At 42.0% G+C, this 24443-nt stretch overlaps 1 protein-coding gene across 1 annotated transcript in view; it reads right to left on the reverse strand.

The window, feature by feature from the left end:
- Window positions 1-24443, reverse strand: part of TBC1D32 (TBC1 domain family member 32) — a 180305-nt gene that overhangs the window by 134972 nt on the left and 20890 nt on the right. The window contains 8 exon segments of the mRNA XM_077812143.1: window positions 5180-5381; window positions 14925-15052; window positions 16148-16290; window positions 16553-16645; window positions 17336-17473; window positions 17868-17967; window positions 21307-21366; window positions 22517-22661. Coding sequence (XP_077668269.1) covers window positions 5180-5381; window positions 14925-15052; window positions 16148-16290; window positions 16553-16645; window positions 17336-17473; window positions 17868-17967; window positions 21307-21366; window positions 22517-22661 — 1009 coding nt within the window.

Raw genomic sequence — 24443 nt, forward strand, 5'->3', positions numbered from 1 at the left:
TGCCTCTGATACTTCTAGAAACTTTTTAAAAATCACCAGATTTATTCTTTAAAACTAGCAACTCTTAATTTCAGAGATTTCATAGAATCATAGAATCATAGAATATCAGGGTTGGAAAGGACCCCTGAAGGTCATCTAGTCCAACCCCCTGCTCGAAGCAGGACCAATTCCCAGTTAAATCATCCCAGCCAGGGCTTTGTCAAGCCTGACCTTAAAAACCTCTAAGGAAGGAGATTCTACCACCTCCCTAGGTAACGCATTCCAGTGTTTCACCACCCTCTTAGTGAAAAAGTTTTTCCTAATATCCAATCTAAACCTCCCCCACTGCAACTTGAGACCATTACTCCTCGTTCTGTCATCTGCTACCATTGAGAACAGTCTAGAGCCATCCTCTTTGGAACCCCCTTTCAGGTAGTTGAAAGCAGCTATCAAATCCCCCCTCATTCTTCTCTTCTGCAGGCTAAACAATCCCAGCTCCCTCAGCCTCTCCTCATAAGTCATGTGTTCCAGACCCCTAATCATTTTTGTTGCCCTTCGCTGGACTCTCTCCAATTTATCCACATCCTTCTTGTAGTGTGGGGCCCAAAACTGGACACAGTACTCCAGATGAGGCCTCACCAATGTCGAATAGAGGGGAACGATCACGTCCCTCGATCTGCTGGCTGTGCCCCTACTTATACATCCCAAAATGCCATTGGCCTTCTTGGCAACAAGGGCACACTGCTGGCTCATATCCAGCTTCTCGTCCACTGTCACCCCTAGGTCCTTTTCCGCAGAACTGCTGCCTAGCCATTCGGTCCCTAGTCTGTAGCGGTGCATTGGATTCTTCCATCCTAAGTGCAGGACCCTGCACTTATCCTTATTGAACCTCATCAGATTTCTTTTGGCCCAATCCTCCAATTTGTCTAGGTCCTTCTGTATCCTATCCCTCCCCTCCAGCGCATCTACCACTCCTCCCAGTTTAGTATCATCCGCAAATTTGCTGAGAGTGCAATCCACACCATCCTCCAGATCATTTATGAAGATATTGAACAAAACCGGCCCCAGGACCGACCCTTGGGGCACTCCACTTGATACCGGCTGCCAACTAGACATGGAGCCATTGATCACTACCCGTTGAGCCCAACAATCTAGCCAGCTTTCTACCCACCTTATAGTGCATTCATCCAGCCCATACTTCCTTAACTTGCTGACAAGAATACTGTGGGAGACCGTGTCAAAAGCTTTGCTAAAGTCAAGAAACAATACATCCACTGCTTTCCCTTCATCCACAGAACCAGTAATCTCATCATAAAAGGCGATTAGATTAGTCAGGCATGACCTTCCCTTGGTGAATCCATGCTGGCTGTTCCTGATCACTTTCCTCTCATGCAAGTGCTTCAGGATTGATTCTTTGAGGACCTGCTCCATGATTTTTCCAGGGACTGAGGTGAGGCTGACTGGCCTGTAGTTCCCTGGATCCTCCTTCTTCCCTTTTTTAAAGATTGGCACTACATTAGCCTTTTTCCAGTCATCCGGGACTTCCCCCGTTCGCCACATTTATCTTTGAAAAATGGCCAATGGCTCTGCAATCACAGCCGCCAATTCCTTCAGCACTCTCGGATGCAACTCGTCCGGCCCCATGGACTTGTGTACGTCCAGCTTTTCTAAATAGTCCCTAACCACCTCTATCTCCACAGAGGGCTGGCCATCTCTTCCCCATTTTGTGATGCCCAGCACAGCAGTCTGGGAGCTGACCTTGTTAGTGAAAACAGAGGCAAAAAAAGCATTGAGTACATTAGCTTTTTCCACTTCCTCTGTCACTAGGTTGCCTCCCTCATTCAGTAAGGGGCCCACACTTTCCTTGGCTTTCTTCTTGTTGCCAACATACCTGAAGAAACCCTTCTTGTTACTCTTGACATCTCTTGCTAGCTGCAGCTCCAGGTGCGATTTGGCCCTCCTGATATCATTCCTACATGCCCGAGCAATATTTTTATACTCTTCCCTGGTCATATGTCCAACCTTCCACTTCTTGTAAGCTTCTTTTTTATGTTTAAGATCCGCTAGGATTTCACCATTAAGCCAAGCTGGTCGCCTGCCATATTTACTATTCTTTCGACTCATCGGGATGGTTTGTCCCTGTAACCTCAACAGGGATTCCTTGAAATACAGCCAGCTCTCCTGGACTCCTTTCCCCTTCAAGTTAGTCCCCCAGGGGATCCTGGCCATCTGTTCCCTGAGGGAGTCGAAGTCTGCTTTCCTGAAGTCCAGGGTCCGTATCCTGCTGCTTACCTTTCTTCCCTGCGTCAGGATCCTGAACTCAACCAACTCATGGTCACTGCCTCCCAGATTCCCAACCACTTTTGCTTCCCCCACTAATTCTACCCGGTTTGTGAGCAGCAGGTCAAGAAAAGCGCCCCCCCTAGTTGGCTCCTCTAGCACTTGCGCCAAGAAATTGTCCCCTACGCTTTCCAAAAACTTCCTGGATTGTCTATGCAATCACCTGCTCAAACACTTTGTTACATTACCAATGTCTGGAACTCGTAAAGCTTTTTATAAGTTGAAGCTAATTTGAAGAAACCAGGAATGGAAAACTACTAACAAAAATATCCAAGATGGCGAAGCTGAAATCTCAGTTTCTCTACTAGTTCATTCAGTTCATTAGGGATGAACGTAAGGCACATTCACACTGTAATCTCAACTTGGCCTCTGATGTGAGATACAGGAACAGGAGCTGTATCACAGTTATATGTTTGATGGATTTTTCATTCTAATTCTTCATATTCATCTTCTGTATGTCAAATTTAGGTTTTTTGTCCAAATGATGTTCTGTACTATGACAAGAGAATTTAATGTGCATAGAGGTGTGTACGTATGCCTACCTATATCACTTGTAGCACTTCATCACAGCAGGTCATTGGAAATGCCCATCAAAAGCTTGTAAGATTTCATGTCGTAAAAATTAAATAAAGTAAGACAGACTGTTTAAGCTAGACTAGACAACTTGCTGAGTTACATAAATTATAGCACAATACATGTAAACTAGTTCACTTAAGTCCGCAGAATTCTAGTCCAGCGTTCTCAATGCAACAGACAGCATAAGCTTCAAGATCAGCTTTGTTCAATTAGAAATCTAATTTATCATTATAAAATTGCGATTCTGGTAATTACTTAGTTTATTTTCACTATTTTGAATAATTAACCTTTGCCTTTCACTGCAGTACCTGTGCACAACAGGGGCAAGAAATATCCAAAATAAACTGATAATTCTAAGTATCTCTTTTTCAGACTTTAGATTACTGTAAATGAATGCTTAAATTTAGATTTGTGACTGTTTATATTACTTTAAATTATTACTTAATTAATATTGTACATACATATATATTGTATTCACATTAATCATAGGGTGTATATACAGTAACATAGTGGAAGCCGTAGCTATTCCGTTCTAACTCCTCCCTTCCCCACGACTTCAGTATCATATCTTTCTGAAAATTTAACCTTCAAAGACTTTTCTTTTCCAGGGCTGGGCTGGTTTCTGTTGCAAGTTAATATTTTGGGAATATTTGAGCTAAAATGTTCCATTCATTTTTGAGCATGAGGGAAAAGAAAAAATTCCACCACTTTCCCAATTGAAATATTTCAGTGACTTACTTGAAATCAACTCTAGCCTCAAAGTGCTTGAGGGAAGAAAATTGAAATTTGGCATGAAAATCTTCATCCTCTTAAACATTTGTTTTGATCTGACTAAGTTATGAACTGTTTGACAACTGCACTCTCGGAATGTGCAACATTCACAATGACTATGCTAAGCTCACAACATGCTTATTTAAGAACATGTTGCTCGTGTGCATGACTAGCCTATCTGAGCAATGAAAATGTTAGTGAATGAAATAGGTTTGAAAAATGGTTTATTCACTGAGTATATTGTAAAGTAAAAGCTGCACAGCTCTTCAAGTTTCAGGAGAATGGCTCTCTAGGACAGGCTTGTTGCTAAGGTACACAAGGTAAGAGCTCCCTTGTGCAGGCCTCATAGGTGCAAGTGTTAGGGAATCTCAGTTGGGTCTAACCAATAATTTCACAGTTTGAAATACCTTTTTTGTGTGTCTTCCCCTCCCCCCGCCCCCCAAAAAATAGGAAAATTCATTTTAAAAAATGACTAAAGTATTTTTTTGTTTGTTTTAATTTTACAAGCCCAGGAACCAAGAGTGGCGATTAGAAAAGATTGGCGATAGAAAGTGATACTTTGGAATCTTCCTTTGACATGTGATGAGCACTGACCAGTGGTGGGACACAATCCCAGAGAAGCTCTTTCATGGACAATCTTCAAAAATAAATTAACCTGTGGACAACTGAGGGCAGCCTATGTACTTCATCAGGTATGGTATAAAATTTCCCAGTTTAATACAAAGGCATAAAACTTCCAAGTTATAAATGGGATCCTGCCATGCCCGCATGCAGATGCATAGATTCAGGAATGGGAATTATCTGTAGAGCACAAGTGTTGTACAATAAAGGGTCTTCTCAAGCATACCAAGTATCAGAGGGGTAGCCGTGTTAGTCTGGATCTGTAAAAGCGGCAAAGAGTCCTGTGGCACCTTATAGACTAACAGACGTATTGGAGCATAAGCTTTCATGGGTGAATACCCACTTCGTCAGATGCATGTAGTGGAAATTTCCAGAGGCAGGTATAAACATGCAAGCAAGAATCAGGCTAGGGATAACGCTGTTAGTTCAATCAGGGAGGATGAGTGCCTCTTCTAGCAGTTGAGGTGTGAACACCAAGAGAGGAGAAACTGCTTTTGTAGTTGGCTAGCCATTCACAGTCTTTGTTTAATCCTGAGCTGATGGTGTCAAATTTGCAAATGAACTGAAGCTCAGCAGTTTCTTTTTGAAGTCTCGTCCTGAAGATTTTTTGGTGCAGGATGGCTATTTTAAATCTGCTCTTGTGTGCCAGGGAGATTGAAGTGTTCTCCTACAGATTTTTGTATATTGCCGTTCCTAATATCTGATTTGTGTCCATTTATCCCTACATAAAATACGTCTGTTAGTCTATACGTTGCCACAGGACTCTTTGCCGCTCAAGCACCCCTACTACAGTGTAAATTAAATATAAAGGATTTAATCTGAAGAGCAATATAATAGTAAAGATATATTTTTATTGTTCACAAAAAACTTATGTTTGCAATAAGACGGTTACCTTCTTCCAAGCGTCAGCAATGGATTCATGCAAACCATAAGGAATCAGCACCTGCAGACCTTCACAGGTACTATACATCTGACGACACACAAAAATGAAAGCTCCTTTAAGGGCTGGCAACATCTCGGATCCAGACAAAGAAGAAATATTTTCATCAAGGAGTTTCTTTGTAAACTGAACAATTGTATGAGCTGCTGTAAGGCTAGAAACAAAATAGCCCTTTTAAAACATTGTTTTGCAGTCACTAATAAACAGCATTAAATTAACCATTTTGATTAGCTCATGCAATTTCTACAGTAGAAGTGTAACTGGACTGCTGGGAAGTCCTAGGGGTTGAGGTCATGGCCCCTTTAAGTTATGCCTCCAAAAAAGAGAAAAAAAAATTGTTCCAACCTCAGTCAGAGGAAAATAAAAATCACTGGGCAGTTTCCTTTGGACTACAGATCCAAACAAAACAAATGTGGAGCAGCTTCCGTCCACCTAGTCCAAATAAGGGTGGATAAAAATTGATGATTTTTTAAGACAAAAAATTATTTTTTTAAAAATTTAAATTAAATTATCTTAATATAAATTAAATACATTTTTCCTCTTTAAAATGCTAAGGACTCAATTTACTATAATCTATTACAAACATTTGAATTAAATTTTAATATGTATATATTTAAGCAGTATGTTTGCTGATGAAATTTTAAAGAAAGCCAAGTGACTGAACTGTTGGAAATCACTGGCTAAGCATCTGGAACCAGGTTTATTGAAGTGCTAACCCAGCTTTTGACAGTAGCTACCTCTGCTGCAGGTACAGCGAAACTATTTACCTCATTTCAATTTATTCTACTAGTTCAGTTCAGTGACTAACTCATTCAAAGTTAAGAAACCAGCTGGGAGTTGAAAAAGAAGGAAACCTCATTTTCCTCAATCTATGAATAAAAACAAATTGTGAGACGATGAGGTCTCCTATTCCTAAAATCTTAAAGGACATAGTGACCAGAAGCAATCAGTTCAACACACTAACTACAGATTATATATGTTTTTTGTTTCATAAATCAATTATCTTAAAATATAAAACATGTTTGGTAAACTTACTTTGTTTTTCAAAGTAGTTTTATTCAACTAATAAAACCATTTTAAAATGCAATTTTTGTGCATTTTCATTGAATTCCAATGTACAGACAAATGCAGCTTGATACAAATAACAAGTAAAAAACTAATCTAGTAAATAAGTGCATCATTCACCATTTTTACATAATAAAATGTAAATATTAAGAATCTGAGTAAGAGGAGGTTACTCACCCTGTGCAGTTCTTCGAGATGACTGTCCCTGTGGATGCTCCACTTCAGGTCAAGGTGCATCCCAGCGCCTTTGATGGGCGATTTCTACAGCAGTACCCCTATGGGCCACGCATGCACTGTGTCTGCCTCACGAGCTGTCAGTGTTTGAACAGCACATGCATGGCCCGGGCTCCTCAGTTCCTTCTCGACAATGGAGCACGTTCCAGATTCTGAAGTAGAGGGGAGGAGGGCGGGTAGTGGAGCATCCACAGGGACACTCATCTCAAAGAACTTCAGTTACTGCACAGGGTGAGTAACCTCCTCTTCGAGAGAGAGATGTCCCTGTGGGTGCTCCACCTCAGGTGACTGAAAAGCGGTATCCCTTAGGATGGTTGGGACTTCGGATCAGGTAAGACGGTTGTTGACAAAACAGCTCTACCCATCCTGCTGTTGGATGCTGCCGTGTGCAGAAGAGCAGAATGATTGGCGAAGATAAGGTTCGATGCCCAGGTCGCTGCCTTGCCTATGTCAGAAAGCGGGACATTACAGAGAAAGGCAGTGGAAGTGGAGACAACTCTAGTAGAGAGTGTGTCCTATTTGATGTAGGGGGTTGTATTTGCTTCAGTTGGTAGCAGAGACGTATGCAGTCTGCAATCCATTTGGAGAGTCTCTGGGTAGAGATAGCTTTTCCCTGTGATCGCCGAGTGGTAGAGACAAAAAGTTTGGGGCTTTTCCTAAACTTTGTTTAGGGCTTTGTTCTATCTAGGTAAAAGGATAGTGCTCTGCGCACATCAAGAGTGTTCACTGCTGTTTCAAAAGCATTAGTGTGGGGTTTGGGGGAAAATGTTGGTAGGTGTATTGGCTCATTGAGGTGAAAGGAAGAGTGCATCTTAGGCAGGAACTTCGGATGTGTGTGGAGTGTGACCTTATCATGGAAGAATGTGGTATATGAAGGTTCCACCATCAGTGCTCCCATTTTTCCCACTCATCTGGCAGACATGATTGCTATCAGGAAGGCGGTCTTCATAGATAGGTGGAGAAGGGAGCAGGTAGCCATTGGCTCAGAGGGTTTATCCATCAGAGCTCTGAGGACTAGGTGGAGGTCACAGGGCACAGCAGGCGGATTTACGTCTGGATATAATGTTTGGATGCCCTTCAGGAACCTTTTGGTTACTGGATGGGCAACGACCACAGTGTTGTCAATCTTATGGTGAAATGTGGTGATTGCCGTGAGGTGGACCTTGAGGGAACTCATGGAGAGACCTGATCTTTTAAGGTATGTTAATGTTCCAGCAGGTAATCCAGCGTCAGCGGGAGTGGGGCGGAAACTGGGGAGGTCTGTTTGGCCGTACACCAAGATGTGAACCTCTTCCATTTATATAAGGTAAGTAGTGCACATGGTGTGTGTCCTGCTGTGTAGTAGGACTGTCCGCACTTGTTCAGAACATGCTAACTCCTCATTAGAGAACCATTGATTAGCCAGGCCCTCAGGTGGAGTCACTGTATGTCGGGGTGAAATACCTGGCCCCTGCGTTGTGATAGGAGGTTGCTGAGGGGGGGAAAAGAGAATCGGTGGCTTGACCGACATCTGCATGAGGAAGGGATACCATAGTTGTCTGGGCCACGATGGGGCTATTAGAATGATGTTGGATCTGTCTGTTCTTATCTTCTGTATTACTCTGTTCAACAGAGGTATTGGTGGAAATGCATATGTTAGAGTGTCGGCCCATGGAAGCATGAAGGCATCTCCTCGAGAGTGTTTCCCTAAGCCGGCTCTGGAGCAGAACATTGGGCATTTTTTGTTCAGTGCCATGGCAAATAGATCTGGTTGGGGATAACCCCAGGTCTGGAAAATGGTGGATAGGATAGCACAGTTGAGTTCCCACTCGTGCTGTATGGGGAAAGGATCAACTGAGTTTGGTGGTGTTCTGAGAACCAGGCAGGTATGAGGCGGAGATATGGATATTTTGTTGAAAGCACCAATTCCATAGTTTTACCGCCTCTGTGCAAGGGGAGTGGGACTGGGCTCCCCCCTGTCTGTTCACACAGAAAATGCATGTGATGTTGTCTGTCAAGATCTGAATTCTGCGGTTTTGGATAATGGGAAGGAAATGGAGGCAGTCATTGAATATGGCTCAGAGCTCTAGTAGATTTATATAAAGCTGGGTTTCCGTAGAGGACTAGAGGCCCTGAGTGGTGAGATGACCCATGTGCGCTCCCCATCCTGTGACGGATGCATCTGTAGTGATGGTCAGTGAAGGGGGTTCTTGTCAGAAGGGAATCCCGGCACAGATATTGATAGGAGAGGTCCACCAGAGGAGCGAGTCCTTGACCTTTGGAGGCAGAGTTAGCAATTTGTCTAATCTGTGGATACTTGGTTTGTATACCTTGGCTAGCCACCCCTGAAGGCATCACATGTACAGGTAGGCATTTGGAACCATGAATGTGGAGGTGGCCATGTGCTCTAACAGCTGCAGGGAATCTCGGACTGCAACCAGTGGGCTAGCACATATCTGGGTAATTAGGGTACCCATTGCGTGGAATCTGTCCTGGGGAAGAGAGGCAAGTTACAGAAGTTGCTTGGATAGCCTCCAAGTGAGTGGGCAACTTTAGGAGACAATCGTCCAGGTAAGAAAAAATGAGGACCCCTTTATTTATGAGATGTGCTATTACGACTGCTAGCACTTTTGAGAAGACACGTGGGGCAGTGGAAAGGCCAGAGGGCAGGACCCTGTATTGGCAGAGTTCCATTCCCACAGCAAATCTGAGAAAACGTCGATGGACAGGGTGGATAGTGACATGGAAATATGCGTCTTGGAGGGAAACGGTTGAAAACCAATCTCCCTGCTTCAGTGTCGGAATTATCATTGGTAGAGTAACCATCCAGAATTTCTGTTTCTTGACACACTTGTTTAGATATTGTTTAGATATTGAAAGTTGAGGATAGGGCACCATCCACCATTTTTCTTTTCTGTCAAGAAGCAGTGGGAGTAAAACCCTTTCCCTCTGTGTTGAGTTGGTATCTGCTCTATCGCTCCTAGTTGTATGAGGTGTTGTACCCCTTGAACAACCCTGGGTCTATGGCGTTGTTGTTGCTGTTTATCATATTATCTGAAATGCTGCATGGTAGCGTGGCCATTGGTATGGCTGATATGTGTACTGTCTCTTTTTTCTGGCAGGTGGCTGAATGCCTAAAGATCTGAGTGTAGCATGTGATTCTTTCATGGAATGGAGGACCTCATTGGTTGTAGAGGCGAAGAGCTTATCCCCATCAAAGGGAACATCCTTGACAGTGCTCTGTATCTCCTTGGGAAAGGAGAAAGTAGTAAACCATGAGGCACACCATATGACAATGGTCGTGGCTGTGGATCTGGCGGCTGCATCCGCAGCATCAAGGGCAGCCTGAAGAGCTATGCGGGAGATCAACTGGCCATCAGACACCACTGCTTTGAATTGTTATCGTTTGTCTTCTGACACATTATCAATAAATTGCATTACTTTAGCATAATTTTTGTGGTCATATTTTGCTAAGAGCGCCACATAATTCGCTACTCAAAATTGCAAAATGGAAGATGAATACACTTTGTGCCCAAAGGAGTCCAGTCTCTTGTTTTCCTTGTCAGATAGAGTAAATTGGAAAGGCTGGTGCTTATTTTTCTGGTTGGCCAACTCAACCACTAGCGAATTGGGTGATGGGTGAGTAAACAGAAATTCCGAACCCTTCGACGGGACAAGATATTTGTGGTCCAGACTCTTGCTAGTGGGGGTTATCGTGGCCAGCGTCTGCCAGATAATTTTAGCTGGTTCCATGATGGCCCCATTAATTGGTATGGCTATTTCGGATGAGGAGGTAGCTTGTAATATGTTGGTGAGTTCATGGTGGTTTTCTGGTATCTCCTCTAGGGTAATCTTGAGTTCATTAGCTACCCTTTTAAATAATTCCTGAAAGTGAATGAGCTTATCAATAGTGGGTGGTGAGGGCACCGTGACTTCCTGTGGTGCTATCACTGTAGGATGGGGAGCAATGTCCTGTGCAGACGGAGCAGCTACTTCAGGTGTTATCTGCCTATCCGTGTAAGAAAGCATCAGGGAGCACCTGACAGCTTTTCTACGGGCGGCACGGTGAACACTGGATTGTGCCGTGGTGTAGTTCCATGGATCCCAGTGTGGCCATTGCCCAGGAAAGGGGGTAGGTAGTCCCATCCAGGGGTTACCATACCAGTGTGGGTAGCCACTAGGCTAGGAGGAGCGTGGTATAGTGCAGCTCCCACTTGTAGGTAAGCGAACCTGGGAGGAACATTGGAAGGAAAACATATGGTCATCGATCTCTTCCTCCTCCTCTTCTCCACTTGAGAGGCTTGGAGCGGTAGGGGAGTACTGCAGATAGGGTGCTGAAGGTCCCGGTGATAGATCGGTGCCAAGTAGCGGAGATTGAGGAGTATGTGACACTCTTAAGTCCCCTGGATGTAAAAACTGAGGTGGTGCTGTGACTCCAGGTGCGGAATGATAAGGCAGGAGAGGAGTAAGGGTTAACTGAAGTGGAGCTGGTGCTGCTGCTGTTGGTGCAGGCAGAGTCTGCGGACGCATCTGCTGCGCCGAAGGTTGCACTGGGGGTGCATACTGTGCCGCAGGAGTAGGTGACCCACACGTGGGCACTGTTGGGCGGGCAGGGAGGCAATATGATGCAGCTTGGTGCCGGGAGCGTCGGCTGCAGCGAGTGAGAAAGCGGCACTGCAAGATCAAACGGCAGTGCTGCGATCTCTGCTGTGCTCTCGGACTGTGCTGTCAAAGGCTGCCGAGGGAGAGCTGTAGGAGGCAGGCAGCTGAAAGCCCTGAGCCTCGGCACCAGGAAGCTGAACAGCTGACTCACAGTCAGTGCCTGTACAATTAAAAGTCCTGAGCCGTGGAGCGGCGGTCACTGGTGAGGGGGGGTAGTCATTTGAGACTTCTTTGCCGAGGAGCGGCTCCTGAGGGGGAGGAAGCTGGCCATTTCTTTGTTTTACCTTTCTCCCTTGAGGGTTTTAAAGAGCTTTGCTGGCCAGGGTCAGACGCGGGTCTGAGGGAGTTTTCTAAGAGGAGCAGTTTCAGTCTTCGCTCCCTGTCCTTGAGGGTTCGCGCTTTAAGCTTATTACAATTGATGCATTTTTGGGGTACATGAGACTCCCCCAAACAGCGTACACATTGTGAATGACCATCCGAGACAGGAATGGCCTTGTTGCAGAAGACATCTCTTGAAGCCAGGGGAGCCGGGCATGTCCGTAGCCGAGGGTTTTTTTTGTTTTTGTTTTTAAATAACTCTAAAAAATAAACTATTTTTCTTAAATAGTAACTCTCTGACTAAACTATCTAAATTAAACTGAGAAAACAGAACTATCTATGAGTAAATCTGAGAGGACTGCTGAACTCCATCTCTAGCCGGGGACGGCAGAGAAGGAACTAAGGAGCCCAGGCTGTGCACGCGCTATTCAAACACTGACAGCGCGTGAGGTAGGCACAGCACACGTGTGGCCCGTAGGCATACTGCTGTAGAAATCTCTGATCAAAGGTGCTGGGACGCATCTTGACCTGAAGTAGAGCACCCACAGCGACATCTCTCATAGAAGAAATATATGTTAAACTATATAACTGCTGATATAAGCAAATAAATGTGTACAGATAGAGAGTATCTTCCTGATTAACAAGAAGTACCAACTCAAGTGTAAAGTGCAGCTATATCTAGTTGCAAATCAACATGTTTTAATGGTTACCAAGCAGCTCAAAAGTGCAACAGTTGTAAAGCAAGATTAAAATCAGTGATTTAAACCACTTTGCTCCAAGTGCCCACAAACCACACAAAGCTGCTTTCTTCAGCTAAGAATCCAGTTGGGAAAAGCAACAAAAGACAGTTCTTAGAATGGTTACAGTCTGAGCATCTGCGATGAAGCGAACTCACCCCACCCTGGATGGAGAAGGGTTAACTCCTCACTGTGGGCAGAAGAAGCCATGCCCCTATGTTCCTACTGGGCATGCTCCAGGTGTAGCACCAGTATAAGAGGGAGCAGCTCAGCTCAGTCTGGGCTGACCCCTGGACAGGAAGGATGTTCCTTGCTGGCTCCTGCCCGGGAGCAGTTGGAACCCTGGATGGTGGAAGCCAGAGGCACTGAGACTCAAGCAGACATCCCGCTACCTGTGGATACCCCAGGGAAGTTTGAGCTACAGAGATTTGCACCAGCTAAGAAACCCGGAGACCCTAAAGACGCACAGACCACCACCATGAGTAGTACATTAGGAAGTCGCCCAGGAAGGGGGACTAGCTATTGTCCGAACGATAGTCAGCATATTGCATACAGATCCCCGCTAACTCAGTGGCAGGCATCCTCACCCCTGACCAGGGCCCTGGGCTGGGACCCGGTGGAGCAGGGAAGGCCCAGATCCCCCAACCCTGCCTGCCACCATCCCCCTGGGTGGCGGCCCCCACACTGTAACTGGCTGCCAGGCCATAGAGCCCCACCCGCACCCTGGAGAGCAACTCTATTGACTCTGGGAGTGGATGGGTCATTACAAAAACTAATTTTACCATACTAATTTCCCCCTACTGTTACTCACACCTTCTTGTCAACTATTTGAAATGGGCCACCCTCATTACCACTACAAAAGTGATTTTTCCTCCCTTGGTATTCTACTGTTAATTGAATCGTCTCATTAGCACTGACCTCCTCCCCCCTCCCCCCGCACTTGGTAAGGCAACTCCCATCTTTTCATGTACTGTATATATACCTGCTACTGTATTTTCCACTCCATGCATCTGATTAAGTGGGTTCTAGCCCATGAAAGCTTATGCCTAAATAAATTTGTTAGTCTCTAAGGTGCCACAGGGACTCTTCGTTGTTTTTGCTGATTCAGACTAACACCCTGAAATCTATTGACTCTAGCCACTAGGCCATACAGCCCCACTCCAGACAGCCACTCTATTGAATCTAGCCACTAGACCACACTGCCCTGCAAACCCAGGGTATCTCTATTGACTCTGGCTGCTAGGCCTCACTGCAGAGAAGGGCTTCCCCATTGACATGGATCATGAGAGTCTACCGCCCTGCGGATCAGGGCGATTATATAGACTCCGGCCATTGGGCCTTACAGCCCTACGGATCAGGGCAACACTAATGACTTGAGCCTTTAGGTCCCACTGCCTAGAGAGAGAGGGCATCTTGAAGGACAGAGTGAACTCACCCCACACTGGATGGGGTCTCCACACCCCATAACGGTATCACTATAATCCTCACCAGTACAATCCAGGTAAACAGTTATTCCTTTCCCTTAGCTGGGGTCTGGGTTCAGAAGTCTCCCAAGTTAGAAGACAATGAGCTCCTCTCCCTAGTCAGAAATACTTTGCTTTTACTCTACCTTTCTCCCCACTCCACCCCCAAAAATTGCTACCTTCTTATGACTTCCCTCACTTAGGAGGCATATTTATTAGTTCCATCTCCAAACAGCCTAACAAGCCATTGCTGTCAGATCTTCTCTCCAGAACTTGAAGCTCAGTCTTTAAAGGCTAGTTTTCACTTCTCTGCCCAGTAGTAAGGTTTCAGCCCTACCACGCATTATAGGGATGGAGCACACACAGCCCATAACAGGGAAATAATAATCTATGTAAAACTGCTGATCAAAACTCTATAATAGCTTATTTTGTAGGGAGAATGGAGGTAATTCATTTTGCAAAATTCTTTTCTTTTATAGATCAATATGTCAAAGAGAACACAGGGTGATGGCCTCTGTGGCAACACAATACAGGGGATCTACGTTCAGATACCAAGACCTCCAGAAAGGGAATGCTGTGGAGGTAGTATGCACCACACTGGGAAGAAAGCTCACACTTTGTGTCAATCTCCAATCAATATATACTACATTATGTTTGGGTAATCTTATTGTTGATGGACAACAATTCAGCCAGTCAGAAAACATTCTTTTCACAAGGAACAGTAAATGTAAACTACATTTTTATCAATCAGCTGTTTTTTTGATTATGCTAGGCCAATAGCTGATTTTAGGTGAGAGAAGGATGCAAAAATGTAGAGCTGGCACAGACAGACAGATAGGTGCAGGGGGCATGTGACCGACCTTCCCAGAGCTGGTTCTGTTCCAATACTATTTACTCCTCACTTACATGAGCATTAAATTGACCCAAGAATCCTCCAATTACTTTTTTTAAAAGTCTATTGAAAGGACAAAGCCCTCATGTTACAAAGGAAAATTTTAAACAATCAAAATCTGCTTCTTCTTTGCTTTCTACAAAAGTGCCCCTTAACCTTGCGATTCACACTACATTGTCCTGTCACAGTTCATTCCACTGATACACTCCCTTTATGTATCTGGTAATTAGACTTTGTTATTTAAAGCAAAAACAAAACATATGTACGTTATAAATAACAAGGGGACAATGAATGACTTCAAGCTCATATTTAGTGGAGTAAAATATTTTTTTAAAGTACGCTCTTACCTATCCTTTTTGGCAGAGTTCATGTTTCCTCCATAAAGGAGAAGAGAAAGGCCATCTTCTACAGCAGCAATCCTTGCCAAAATATCAGCTATATGTATTAAAGAGGTTTCAGGGCAATTTATATACATCTGTTTTGTTAAAAAAATACATTAGTTTTTTAGGTAAATGGCTTATAAAGTTTCTTTTTACATTTTTAATATGTTTCTGTAAAATATGCATGTACAAGTCTGGCTCAGGTCTGTAGTGACCAATGATCACCCTTACGATAGCTGTTTAATAGCCTAAATCAGTGATACTCAAACTGAGGCCAGGTTCACACTATCGGCTAAATTGGCACTACTGCGATTGATGCAGCAGTGTCGATTTAACAGGTCTGGGGAAGACACAAAGTCGATGGGAGAGCGTTCTCCCATCCACATCTGTACTCCACCTCCCCAAGAGGCGGAAGCTATGTTGACGGGAGAGCATCTCTTGTCAACATAGCACGGTGAAGACACCAATGTAAGTCAATCCAAATTACATCGACTTCAGTTACGTAACTTACATAACTGAACTAGTGTAATTTAGATTGATTTATAGTGCTAGCGTAGACCAGCCCTGATGCTTACGAGCCACAAGTGACTCTTTAATGTATCTTCTGTGGCTCTTTGCAACACATGATATTAAAACACTGTGATTTAATTATTAATCAATTTAAATTATTAACCAATCAGGATGCTTTTACTATGCTATTAATCAATTAAGTTATTAACGTATTTGCTGTGAGAGTGCGCGTGTGTGTATCACTATAGTAAATGAAACAATGAATTCACACTACCGTGGCTCTTTTGCGTAATGCTGATAGCTAATTTGACTCCTGAACCACTGAGATCTGAGTATCACTGGCATAAACAAAATTAGCAAATGGCCTCTGTTCAAACTGAAGCACGTACATATCCTCATCATAATTATCACCTTTAATGATACTGACAGAAAAGAGTCCATGGACTGAATCAGCATGGAGAATGCACTACCCACACACTAAAGGGGATACTGTAATGAAAATAAACTATACCAATTAAGCACCTTTATAGCGGATAACAACATCCACACTATCAGGTTGCACTGATTTCCAATACCACAAGAATACACTTTAACAAAAGTATTGATTTTTCTCACACATCTCTTTGATATGGTAAGATTTAAACAAACATTTAAAGTTTATTTGGAGGGACACTACAAACCTCTGTTTCATTCAGTAAATTATGAATGGGATGAAGAAGTGCATCTATCACCGTATTGGTATATAAACATTCAGTAGCACATTCAGCTCGGTCACACAGAATTTGTAGCACCTCTGTAACAAGGATTGCTGGAGAATAATTGCCTGACAAACACAAGAAGTATTAGTTTAAATTTTTAATATTAAATTAACATTAATATATTATCATAACTTTTATCCAGATGCTTACTTGAGTCATCTTCAGTTGGGTAATATCCAGTCAAGAAAGAAAGAAAACAAAAGAAAGTTTGCAAAGCTGTTATTTAAAATATCCAAATTAAAAGTAACCAGATACAAAAGGTATTGAATTCTTCCTCTAGTCACAAAGTGACACAATTAAGAAATTAAATAAAAAGGGCAATATTACCTGTGTGCACTGTCAGAGTTGTCTTTGGGCAAGTGGGAGAGCAATAAATAAATTGAATAAATAGTACCAACAGGTCGGTTAGGGATATGAAATCTACAAAAATCACAAAGAAAAAAAGGAGTCTATAAAATAAAGCACTACATTAACCTCATAACAAAATGAACTTTCTAAACATAAATAATCAACTTCTTGTTTTATTGTGATTAACGGCTTTATCTACAGATGACAAACTACAGTAATTTTGGACTGTAGCCACTTAGCTAACCACTGTAAATATTTCCAGATCATCTAATATGGCTTGATCCTCTCCCATTTAAATCAACTGGAGTTTTACCACATCTTCTGTGGAAGTAGGAGGCGGCCTATAGTTTAAAGGTATTGAATACATGTACGATATTTATGAATAGTTGGACAAACTTCATCAAGACTATTACAAGTTGAAGTTAATTGTAAAGGGAATTTTCCATAAATTTGCGACAAGACTGTGGATTTAACTTATTATCTCAATCGTTGTCATAATTTAACCATTCTTAGTACATTAACTGTGCCATTACTACTTTCACTACTCAGACAACAATACAAATTTACTTACTATCAAGGATGAAGAAATTAGGCCCAATGCTCAGTTTTAGCCACACTATGTCTAACAAAGACTCCCAGTTACAGAAGTGCCAAATAATAGGAACAATCTCACGTAACATCTACAATACCACATTTGAAACACAGCTTAACAACAAACACATTGTCATTAAACATCTTCATCTTTCCTCCACTTGCCCATACCTTTTCTATTTTCCAGCTGTACAGGAAATAGGTTTCTGCCTTGTTTATATATCAACAATCTTCCTAAAAGGCACAGTGAATGAACAAAATAGATATACTGTAATTCTTCTCCTGAGTAGAAAGTCTTCTGATTATTGCCTTAAAAAAAAACAAAAAAAAACATTTCTCACAATTCAGTTATAGTTTCAGTACCATACCTGTCTATTATGTATTCCTCCTGTTTGAACCACCAATAAATGTGTAATACTACATTTGTAAAGGAAGTTTCCCAGACAGCATAAATAAGCAAATATCACTGAAATATATTTTTCCCCCCATATCAAGTGAAAAAGATGTAAAGAGCTATTTCAAAAGATTATACATAAAGAGATTTTTGTGGGGTTAAAGCGTGAGGGTGTATTCTTTTTTTGCCATGTGGAGCTCAGATATCACAGTAATAAGCACAGTATAAAAATCTAGGTTTATGTATGTATATGTATAAAAATATAAAATATATAAAAATTGTAGAACACATGATAAAATAATTACTTACTGCTGTACTGCTGGGGCAAAACATTAACTTTAGAAGTTGCATCAACTGCTGATTCACATGATTCAAAGTAGTAAACGCACTGTTGAACAGATGCAGTAATCTGAAAAAAGCAAAATACAATAAAACTTCCAACACCTCACAATAAATTAATTCTCCTTTAGATCCAAGTACTGCCTCTTAACAACAGGGTCTGAATTTTCATATGATTGCACATAGTTTAAAATGAATCAGCCACTTACCAAAAGGAGGGAAAATTTTCCAAAGCAATATAAGTGCCACTGCAAAGTCCATAATGTTTATCAATAGAAACTTCAGATCTAGAGGTATCAAAAGGATTATTCTGCGAAAAATATATTCGTAGGTATTTGTGAAAGCAAGAACAAGTACAGTATTTAGTGTTATACACGAACATTGATACGGAAACTGTGTGGTGGGAATTATTTTGCGATGTCAAGAAGTTCAGCAGGCCAATCTAAACCACAACATTGTCCAGTTATACTGGAAGAAGGACAGAAGACACTGTGTACGGTTTAATCAGCCCACAACTTTATTATTAGATGTCTGAGATAACCCGGCAGATAATATAATATAGTGCAGGTAACTCCATGTTGATTTCAATATCTACGTGGGGGCTTCCGCCAGCCCCCCTTTTTCCAGCCAATCCATTGCTGCTCCACCTGGTCTGATGAAAAGGGGTTTCTCTTGCTGAGCTTGCCCTTATCAACTCCCCAGCTCTTCCAGTCCCTGGGGGATGAGTCAACTGACTCCTAACGCTTTTGCAGAAGGGTCTGTGCCTCTTTTCCACGCACTTAAAGTGATATACCCCTTCTTTCGGCAAGCCTCCCTTCCCATTGGTTAACTAAATAAAAACATGTTGCAGGGTAGCATTGTAAAGATGTCAGGAGAATAAGCTACATATGTCCAAAAAAGCCAAATGTTTTCTTTAATTTATCCCACATTTTAATCACCCTTTTAAAATAAGTTCACTCATGGTCTCTTTTCACTTTTAATAGCCATGTTTTAAAGTCACTTTGCCCACTACACATGTAGATTTTTTTTTTTTAATCCTGCTTCAAAAGGACACCTAATCTGGTCTTCAAAGCCTCAAACTATTTTTTCTTTTTCTTCCCCCTCCCAATGTACTGTACAATAGTGTCTATATCACTGAATATGACGGATCAAATTCGCACTGGCTTAAATGCGTATGGTGCTATAAGCTAGATATTTGATTAAGATTATCTGAAAGTTTGTGGTCAACATTTTCAAACCTATGTGCCTAACATTAGACTTCTAAATTGATGTTTAATCATTTAAATAAAAGTGGTCTGATTTTCGAAGGTAGAGCACACCTGCAGCTCTCATTGATTTTGATGGGATTAGTTGGAGGCCGGCAATTCTGAATATCAGCTACTTTTATGTAGGTGCTTAAATATAAATTTAGAAGCCTAGTTTAGGCATCCAGATTTTAAATGTTTGATCAGAGGATCCATCTATACTAGTCAAATGTGTCAGTGCCTTAACAATATTGCTAGCACTGATGGTCTCTGCGAAAGGGCAGCGTGTTTATGCTACAAAATATTTTTTTATTTACAAAAAAGGGTTTTCAACACACAGCACTATACTCAAACAGGTGCTGCAATTAAAACTGCAGATGTACACCTCCCCAGAAATGTGTTTTTGAAATTAGCAAATAATGAAAGAGATGGCCTGAAGTTATATTTGCAATTATTATAATACTGGGGTACCGCGTCTCTTTTACTATTGACCCACATATTGCATATACATTGAAAAAAAAGTAAAATAAATGCACAACTTGGTAGTGGGCCTAACTTATATTTACAGATCATGTATGTTTAACTGTACTGTGTGTACACTTTATATTATGAACTCTTTGGGGCATGGACCACATTTTCCTCTATGTTTTCAGAGAGCCAAGCATGATGTTGGTGCACAACTAATAAACCTAGATGCACCTGATATAAAAGGTATTTTTATGTTTTTTCTGTATTTTATTTAATATATTATAATGTTATAAATTATATATATAATACATCAAATTTCTTCACTTGTATTAACATATTTTATAAAATATAGCCTCAATCCTGCAACATGTTCCATACGGGTGGACCCCCACTAGCATCTGCATGGAGCCCCACTGAAATCAGCAAAGCTTTGTGCAAGTGCAGGGGGCACAGTTTCAGAGTCAACTGCACCTTTGACTCTCCTCCTGGTCTTCCTCAAGGGCACCCACTTAAGGGTTTAGGCTTCCCAGCGGTCACCTCTTTTAGGGTGTCCTGCATCTCTCTCCCATGAGACTGGGGGTTTAGGTTTGCAGTCCCTTTGCAATTTGCTGTAATTTCCCAGTAGGTCTGACCAGGATCCACCACCTGCGGTTAACTCTTTCTCCAGGCGCTATAACAGTATACTCCAGCTACCACCCGGCCTTCACAAAGCAAACTGCATTTATTCGAGCAAAAACACTACAGAGAAAACATATAAAACCAAAAAAGAACCCACATGAATGATAAATGCTTACCCGCAGTCGCCCCTAATTCAAACACAAGGTTCTGGTAGGTGTCATTCTTTCAAACCCCACAGCTGGGTTTGCCCCCTTGATTACAAGTTCATGTCAGTTTTTAGACCAGGAACCACACTCCAGTGGACAGTTCAGCTGTTTCTTATAGAGCTTGAGCCAAGGTAACTAGTCAGTAACCATCTTTTTTGGCTTTTGCATAGCCCAGGCTGTGGAATTTGCATTATACACTCCAAGGATTCCCCAGGAAACCCACTTATCACATTGTGCCAAAAGTCCATGCCTGCTACCACATTTCGTATACCATATAGTCGTTTGAACTCTTTACACTTCCCAGGTCCCACAACTGCCACACAGGGGTCTGCTCAGGTGGAACAAGTTGCAGTATTGGTGCTTTACATATTTGATATGTTCTGCCTTAGCCTTACAGTTTTTGATTGATGATGCTTGATTTCATAACCTTAATATTGCATTAACAGGAGGAGTCTCTTTTCATCAAACAGTTTAAAACCAAACTCAAGATGTATGTTTTTATGACAATTTTCCACGTGTTTATCCTCATCTATATGTATGTCTTATGCAACAAATCTATAATACAACATGTATAAATAGTATTAAACAACAGTCTCATTTATTAAATAGCTGATATAAAACTTTTCAATTTCCCCTTATTCAAATCTGCTCACGTGCCCCATATTGCATTTAGCACTGACAAAAGACTATTGGGTTCTGAAACATTTTTTTTTAAACCAAAGACTTGACCAATTTAAAAAACTATCACATGGTCTACCAAAGGAAAAAAGACCAGGCACAATAGAAGACAGGAACAAATAACTGCTCAAACCACAAGGAACATAATGAAAATAAATTCCAAGCAGAATATGGTAACCACAAATATAGACTTACCAGAGATTTATATTTCTTTTCAAGGAGCCTTAGCACCACTGTTCTGCTATAATTTGCATGCTAAAATTGTACAATAGAAATAGTGTGAACATCAATCATTTGATTTAATTTTTACTTTGCAACACAAAAATCAAAGTTCTCCAATTCTATTCCAATAATTACTGCACAGAATTAAGTTCTAACTCATGTTAATCACTGTTGCATACAGGTATGTTTTTCTATTGGCATTAGATTAGGGTAGCAATAAAAAAGAGAGGATTACAATAAAACTACAGTAGTTTTAGAGATAGGCCAGAATGAAAATAAACACAATGTGCAGTTACGCATGTGCCAAACTAGAAAACCAGTAACTATGCTTAGATGACAGGATATGGCTTCATACAGAGCTATGCAAATCCTGAATGGCATAGTTGTGAGGGGCAGAATGCAAATTGACCCTTTTGTGCTCCCTTGGAGAACTGCTAATTCTAACCTCAAAAGGAACCTACACCACACCTTCCCAACGAAGCTATTCTCTAACCTTCCACCTGTACCCTTCTCTCTAACCTGGCCCAGGACTATTGCCACACACAACTTTTTATATATGTTTCTCATCATTTTATGATGTTTAAATTTTAACCCTTAATTACACTATAATCACCTTCACTTAAAAACTGTCACAAAAGATGCATTTTAACTACTTCTGCAACAATTACTTTCTGCCCCCAAAGCCCTTTAGCAGGTATATATACCATATGTTATAGTCTATACCAGTGGTTCTCAAAGCCGGTCCGCCGCTTGTTCAGGGAAAGCCCCTGGCGCACCGGACCGGTTTGTTTACCTGCCGTGTCTGCAGGTTCGGCCGATCGCAGCTCCCACTGGCTGCGGTTTGCCGCTCCAGGCCAATGGGGGCTGCAGGAAGCAGTGCGGGCCAAGGAACGTGCTGGCCGCCCTTCCCGCAGCCCCCATTGGCCTGGAGCGGCAAACCACAGCCAGTGGGAGCGGTGAACCGCAGCCAGTGGGAGCCGCGATCTGCCAAACCTGCGGATGAGGCAGGTAAACAAACCAGTCCGGCGCGCCAGGGGCTTTCCTTGAACAAGTAGCGGACTGGCTTTGAGAATCACTGGTCTATAGAACTGGATACAACCTAGAATCACTGTTTCCAATCTTTATGAGTTAAACATTTTGAAATCCATAAAATCCATCAGCAGATCCTTCCATTTTTCCTTACCATCCATTTTTTAAACCATACAGCTTTGATATCAAGCAGAGCCAAGAAGTAGACTGGATCCAAAAGTTTTGGAGAGACAAGGTGTCTTTGCTCACGTTTTACTGACAACAGCAATAAGGTACTCTCAACTATTTCTTCCATATACCTCAAGAGATTATTAGAAAAAAAAATGGTCAAGTGTTAAATCAAATTAACTTTTATACTGGTACCAGTCAAAAATAATTTTGCTTATAATACTGGGAAACTTTTTAAATTGGAAATATACATACACTATAAATGGAACCTGAATTACATTTAATTTGATCTTTTAACATTCATTTTTAGCCCTTACTGCGTTACTATGAATAAAATGGATAACAACATGCATATTTTTATATAGCATCTTCCCAAAGGAATCCATAACAGTATATAAAAGTTGGCTAGTAATTATTATTATTAATTGTTTACCCCTATGGAAATGCAGTCTCCTCCAAGACAAAAGAAGGTAAATGTTTAACTGTGCATAAAAACTACTACCTAAATTTTTAGGAAAAAGAATTTAAGTAGGTAGAATGTAATGACCGGTATTTAGATTTGGATTTGGCCAGAACCCTGGGGGCCAAAGTCTCCGACTGTTGGGGAAAATGCCATTGATCTTTTAATTAAAAGTGATTAGCCACTTTTCTCTCATCTGAAAGAGAACAACTCCAATAGCAAAGCACCTCTGAGATGCTGCGACACTGGACCATCAATGACTTGGAATTAAGAGTGCTACATACTCAATCACCAACACTTCCTGCATCACACAGTCATACTGCCTGAGTACTGGACATCCTGACATCTGTTGGCATATGCTAGAAGATGCCAGGAGAGGATAAGGTTTCCAGAGAGTCTGGAGAGGAGGTAGATTATTTTAAGTGCACTGATGGGGAATTGATGTCATACAGCTGATGCCAAGCTGCAGTGGAACTAACAGGGAAAAGTGTTTGCCTACTTCCCCAAAGGTAGGGGGCCTGAAGGCTGAAAGACCGTAGGAGGAAAGGCTGAAAGGCACAGAAGACTGAAAACCAGAAGTTGAACTAGCTATGGAGACAAGAAAGATAGGGTTATTAGTGTCAAATGGTTCTTTATGATTTCAAAATAAGGGTGGCGGTGTACGCGGAGACTTTGGCAATTCAGCAGTCTCAGTTTAACCAAGGCAGAAGGGGGGAGGGGGGCTGGGTGCCAAAGAAAGGGCAGCTTGACCCTGCGTCCTTCCTGATAAAAATTGTGTTGAAGTTGCTGATACATACATTTTAGAAGAGCAGGATGCGCCCCAGGAATGTCTATTGGGGTCTCAAGGCTGCAAACTCTGGAAAAACCCACACCTGGTTAATCAATAATCAGAAGAAAGCCTCTTGCTTGACCATTGAAACTGCTTGCTTGACAAGTTTTCTTTAGGGGACATGTCATTTTATTACTAATGTATAAATAAAGGGGGGAAAGTATGAGGTGGTGGGACTCTTCAGGACTGGACTCTCTCTCTGGATGTATCTTGTGTTCCCCACCAGCAGACAGGTGCCGCTGTGCCACTCGAGAGCCACACTCAGCTTTGGTAATTATCAAGGGTTGGGGGTGTTTTACTAACCTGTTGCGAACATGTGTATAAGTGCTTGAAACTAAGTGAAGTTTAGCTTTAAGTGAAAGCACTCTTGTGTTGTCCTGTTTGTGCCAGCCATCTATCAGTTGGACGGCCGTGTCTCCCCTGATTTATTTCCTGACACCACCTCGCACAGAGTAAAAGTTACCAAGAGCTTTGGGTTAAAAGAACCCCGGGTAACAGCGGGAATGGAAAGAGTATATATCGAAAAATATATTTACACAAAGACACCTGCATAGCTGATGGTAGTTGAAAGGGCTAATGAAGTAGTAGCCCTGAACTGGCATATGGGAAATGGAAAGGGACTTT

Source organism: Eretmochelys imbricata, chromosome 3, assembly GCF_965152235.1.
Source record: "Eretmochelys imbricata isolate rEreImb1 chromosome 3, rEreImb1.hap1, whole genome shotgun sequence".
In the NCBI taxonomy this organism is placed as follows: Eukaryota; Metazoa; Chordata; order Testudines; family Cheloniidae; genus Eretmochelys; species Eretmochelys imbricata.